This window comes from Pinus tabuliformis, chromosome 9 (genome assembly GCF_031772625.1).
Source record: "Pinus tabuliformis cultivar Carrire ecotype Pingquan chromosome 9, CPIR1, whole genome shotgun sequence".
NCBI classification, from domain to species: domain Eukaryota; kingdom Viridiplantae; phylum Streptophyta; class Pinopsida; order Pinales; family Pinaceae; genus Pinus; species Pinus tabuliformis.
The window spans coordinates 285,976,891-285,982,321 of record NC_142307.1 but is presented as its reverse complement, the minus strand read 5'-3'; the positions used below and the strand labels follow the sequence as shown (position 1 = coordinate 285,982,321).

The window sequence follows — 5,431 nt, the reverse complement described above, 5'->3', positions numbered from 1 at the left end:
GGGTCCAACGATGGAGATGTGATGTGAAACCACTTAAGATTAGCCACAGGTTTCGACAGATGGTGGACAAACATACACATTCACCTAACTCTTTATTTCCCTCGGCCTAGAAGGGGCCAAGGCCAGGCCCAAAAGGGCTTTGATACCAATTTAAAATTGAATAATGCACATTAAACTTATATTGATCAGATTACATATATATATGAAGTGTTGTTTCAAGATAGGTAAACTAACTTGGACACACAATCACTTCGTTGAGAGAATATCTCAACTACACACCAATCTAAGAAACATTTAGATCTTAACAACTCCTAAGGAATAGGAACAACTCCTTTACATAGAAAGAGACACAACTTAGACAAGAATGAATTATATTTCCAAGTTTGTGAAGCACTTTCTCTCATTTTGAGGGTGGTACCCAATGTAAACATAACTCAAGGTTTTGGCAATAACATACTCATCAAAAACTTAACATGTCACTTGCAGAAATTAAACTTGAGTGGGGAGGACAACACTCCCTTCCACAACCACCCAAGCTAGAGTCTGTTGGCAATGAATTTTTAATCTATTTGCTTTACTGATATTTTGATAAGTGAAAGCGTAAATGAGAGTCATTTAATAAGTGATTTAGGCAAGCGGATCCGTTATCATAGATAAAATGTTTCCCAATATGTGAAATCTAGAACTTCCGCCTTCAAAAGAGAAGCGTTCTCGTGATTAACCGTTTTTATAAAGAGTCCTGAATTTTTGGTTTGTAGAAATAAATATTAGAATATCGTTGAAACTATTTTGTCTTACTGTGGCAAGTTTGGTAAATTTATTGAATTGATCCAGGTGGATGTTGGTGGCCACCCACCTATCCCATTTGGGCACCCACAACTGTCTTTTTCAGTCTTTTCAGTTTCCTAAATTGCAGCACAGTTTACTATTTTTAGCAGTTTTCGGGTCCTGAACTTCCAGAGCCATTTTGAGGCCCTAAACGACGTTTTTTTGGGAATCTGGGGTAGTACTCGGATAGATCTTTCTAACGAGCTATCGTATGCGTCAAACGGAGATCGTATGCCAAAGTTACGACCCCCGGAAATTGATGTACCAATTTACCCAAACGGGGCCCACAATTTGGCGTTTCATCTTCTAGGGTCAGATTTCGGAATGTTAAGGGTTTTACATTGTTTCTCAATAAAAAATAGGCCTTCGAGCCTCATTGGAACACAGTTCGGAACAGTTCAGAGGCATGTAGCCGCCACATCTCTTCTCAGAGATAAGCTACCATCGCCCTAGTTGGTTTCTTTCCATTTCTGTTTGTAAGCATATTTCAGTATTTTACAGTAATGAAATGAAGTATTATTTCCGCTGCATCTTTGTGTATATGGTTATCTCTGTAATTTGTTGTGTTCCTGTTTAAATCCGGATCAGTGGTATCAGAGCGGTCTGCTTTTTCTCTGTTTTTCTTTGTATGCCCCCAACAAGGTCGAGATATAAGGAGTTAGGTCTTGAACTGGTTGAACCCTTGCAAGACCAGCCTCGCAAATCCCGACGGCCTCTCATGGTGAATGAGAAGAAAGACGAGGGGGCAGGAGATCCCATCAAAATCTTGCTCGAAGAAGCCCTCGAGCGACAACGGAACGCGATGATGGACAACTTTGCGCAGATCCTTCAGCGGCTACCCAGAGGCGACGCATCGGCTTCCAACAACGACTCTGGAAACGCCACACCATTTAAGGTACAAGTTAATTTTGAGATCCCCATCTTCGAGGGTCAAATAGACGCAGATGCCGTAGATAAATGGTTAAATCTACTAGATGGGTATTTTTCTGTTCACAAATTTTCAAGTCGGGAAAAGATTGTTTTCACTCTTCTCAAAGCAGCCCCCCACGTCAAGGACTGGTGGGAAACCTACTGCGAGCAGAAGGATGAAAGTACAGGCTCACTATTTTCAGCCACACCCACTTGGAATGACTTCCGGGATGCCATCAAGGAGCAGTACTACCTGTCGGAAGCTATGAGGACAAATACATCAAATGGACACACTGCGGCAGGGACGAGACCAAGAGGTGCCAGAGTTCACAAACATTTTTCATACCCTTCGCACACAGTTGGGTATCAAAGATTCTGAGCTGCATCTGGTACTCAAATACCGTGGCTGCCTACACAAATACATCCAGGAAGAGATGGTTTTCTTGAACATCTCCTCGCTCGGCACGGGTACGATACGCTGTCAAATCGAGCAAAAGTTCAAACGGAAGAAGGCGGACTTTGGATCTGCAAATCGAAGCTCAAAGGACAAAGCCAAGGCGGGGTGACCCAAGACAACCCGTCGAAGCCGCAAGAAAGAACAACACCATGAAGCCGAAGAAAGACACAGGGAAGTGGTGTGAGTTCCACAAAAGTCCCACTCATAACACAAGTGAGTGTCGGACCAAGCAGTCGCTGGTGGCTGAGTTGAAGGCTTCCGAATCAGATGCAGGTTCCGACCCTGAGCCAGAACCCGACAAGGGGAATGGCAAAGGGAAGTAGATCATTGATGCGGATCCCAGTGCCACTGTTGCCACCGCCAAGATCCAGAAAGATGAGCCCGAAAATCCAGAGGAAGGGGAGCGTCTTTTCCACTCACAGATGTGGGTGAAGGGTTTGCCGCTACAATTCATTGTCGACAGTGGCAGCTAAAAGAACCTTGTTTCAGCAGAGGTTGTGAAGCGGTTGGGCCTACTGACTACACCACACCCACAGCTGTACAGTATCGGGTGGCTACATGAAGAACGAGATCTCAAAGTTCGCCAGCAGTGCCGCCTTCCCTACAACATCAAGCCCTTCACAGACGAGGTATTGTGTGATGTTACACCTCTGGATGTTTGTGATGTATTATTAGGCCAACCATACTTGTGGAGGCGACATGCTATGTATGAGTCAAGGCCTCGTGCTGTCATTATTTCTTTAAATAATTCATTATACAGGATACCGGAGGTAGCCCCACCTACCGCCACATCTTTGATCATTGCTAAGAAACGCAACAAGCTCATCTCCCAAACCAGGAAATTCATCTGTCTGGCTCACTCCTAAAGTAAGGGGAAGATCGTTGCTACATCCATGACCCCTGCAAAGGGTTCCTCCACGCAGCAGCAGCAGCAAAGGAATACGGTCATGATAGAACACAGGAACAACTTCTCCTCACCCACAGGGGTACCACACAAGTTTCAGGTGGGCGACAAAGTTTGGTTACATCTGCAGAAAGAACGCCTTACAAGAGCCCATCAGAAGCTCCGACCACTCCGACATGGTCCTTACACCAGTACCAAGGCTACGGGCAACAATGCTTTGAAGCACAACATTCCTCCATTCCTTCGCTTGCACCAAGTGTTCAATATGGACCATCGTCGACCATGCTTCCCACCATTTCTGGTCACATCAGAGATTACAGAACAACTCACCAGAGACCCAGCTCAGCAGAAGCTTCCTCATCTCAGCGAGCAACTCAACGCAATGGGGACCATTGCTTCCTAAGGGGGGAGGAATGATCCAGGTGGATGTTGGTGGCCATCCACCTATCCCATTTGGACACCCACAACTGTCTTTTTCAGTCTTTTCAATTTCCTAAATTGCAGCACAGTTTACTATTTTTAGCAATTTTTCGGGTCCTGAACTTCCGGAGCCATTTTGAGGCCCTAGTACTCGGATAGATCTTTCTAACGAGCTATCGTACGCGTCAAATGGAGATCGTATGCCAAAGTTACGACCCCGGGAAATTGATGTACCAATTTACCCAAACGGGGCCCACAATTTGGCGTTTCATCTTCTAGGGTTAGATTTCAGAATGTTAAGGGTTTTACATTGTTTCTCAATAAAAAATAGGCCTTCGAGCCTCATTGGAACACAGTTCGGAACAGTTCAGAGGCATGTAGCCGCCACATCTCTTCTCAGAGATAAGCTACCATCGCCCTAGCTGGTTTCTTTCCATTTCTGTTTGTAAGCATATTTCAGTATTTTACAGTAATGAAATGAAGTATTATTTCCGCTGCATCTTTGTGTATATGGTTATCTCTGTAATTTGTTGTGTTCCTTTTTAAATCCAGATCAGGAATTTTATTCTGTTGATAGGTCATTAAGGATGTTGAGCGTGCGATTGTTTCATCTCCTTTGGGCTTGAATCCAACACCTGAAGGACAACGCCTCGTTGTGCCTATCCCAGCGTAAGTATTGCCTTTTGCTTGTTTGGACTCTAATGGGTAGCTGTCTCTTTCAGAAATTTATTTGTCTGGCAGAGCTGGGTACATTTACACTGGTTATTTCTATATCTGTGCATTTTGGTTCTTTTTATGTAGTAAATGTGCATCTGACATTTGTTCAATTTGGCTGATGTGATTGGCTTCGGTTATTTCCTATTGCATCCTATCCTCAGATTAAGAAAGGAGCATATTCAGGTTAGACGAAAAATGATTCTGTCATGAATATTAGTGGACCTCGACATTGATATGGATGAATTATGGAAGAAAGTTATTATTACGTATTTGTCGTTAGCTCACTAAATCTGATCACCTTGTCAACAGGCAATGTCTAAGCTGGTTTCAAAGGCGTCTGAAGATGTCAAACAGAGTATAAGAGGAGCAAGGCAAAAGGTAGCAAGGAGAATCATTGGCCGCCATTTTTTGATTTTAAATTTTACATGATTATGCTCGGTTGTAAGTCGTAACCATAGTAAATTGCCCGACTTTAGATGCGATCGAACTTCATATTCAACAGGCATTAGACTCAATCAAGAAGGCTGGATCTAGCATGTCCAAAGATGATGTCAAGAGGCTAGAGAAGGAAGTATGTTCAAGTTTTCTTGTGTTTTAAAAGTTTTCTTATTATTTCAAAAGTAAATCCAAAGTTAATTCGACGTTGACCTATTTTGGTATCTCTGGATATTAATATAATCTCAATTCATTTCATTTCTTTCTTATTATATAATAGATATTTCAATGTGCTAGGATTTTTTTCCTGATGTTTAGAAGCTTTATTTTCCTTAGAGATGGATGATCTGACAAAGAAATTCGTGAAAACTGCTGAAGATATGTGTAAAGCAAAGGAAAAGGAAATAACGGGAAAGTAAATTGAAGACAATTGGCAAGTCTTTCATGTGGTTAGTTATGTCGTTTCGCTACAGAATTACTGTTGGCAATCAATTTTGGGTAAAAATGCAGTAGACCATTTTTCTTAATATCGGCAGAAATTTGTCTAATGTGACTCTATATGGAGAGTTAAATTTTTTTCACAAGGCATAAATAGGATTAGCTTTTCGTAAATCTTAGGGGCTCTGCTAAAATGGAGCTTTTCATACTTTCCAAGGCATAAATAAAGGCAAACCACAATTGGCCTGGAACACGTTTGTTACATGATTAAGGAAGATTATTATAGAGAATAGAGGTCAGATACGTTGCAGATTGAAGTTTTG

The 5,431-nt window shown here is 42.3% G+C and overlaps 1 protein-coding gene across 5 annotated transcripts in view; it reads left to right on the top strand.

Annotated features, from left to right (window-relative positions):
• The window catches only part of LOC149148289 (uncharacterized), a 91,030-nt gene extending 85,906 nt beyond the window's left edge, over nt 1-5,124 (top strand). For 2 of the 5 annotated variants that reach the window (XM_089440873.1, XM_089440871.1), the window contains 5 exons: nt 4,096-4,187; nt 4,397-4,418; nt 4,545-4,613; nt 4,738-4,806; nt 5,009-5,124. In XM_089440873.1, coding sequence (XP_089296999.1) covers nt 4,096-4,187; nt 4,397-4,418; nt 4,545-4,613; nt 4,738-4,806; nt 5,009-5,089 — 333 coding nt within the window. In that variant the 3' untranslated portion in view covers nt 5,090-5,124. Of the gene's footprint in view, nt 1-4,095; nt 4,188-4,396; nt 4,419-4,544; nt 4,929-5,006 lie in introns of those variants that run through there. The other 3 variants (XR_016262926.1, XR_016262925.1, XM_089440874.1) reach the window with 3 other exon arrangements.
• The last annotated feature ends 307 nt before the right edge of the window (nt 5,125-5,431 follow it).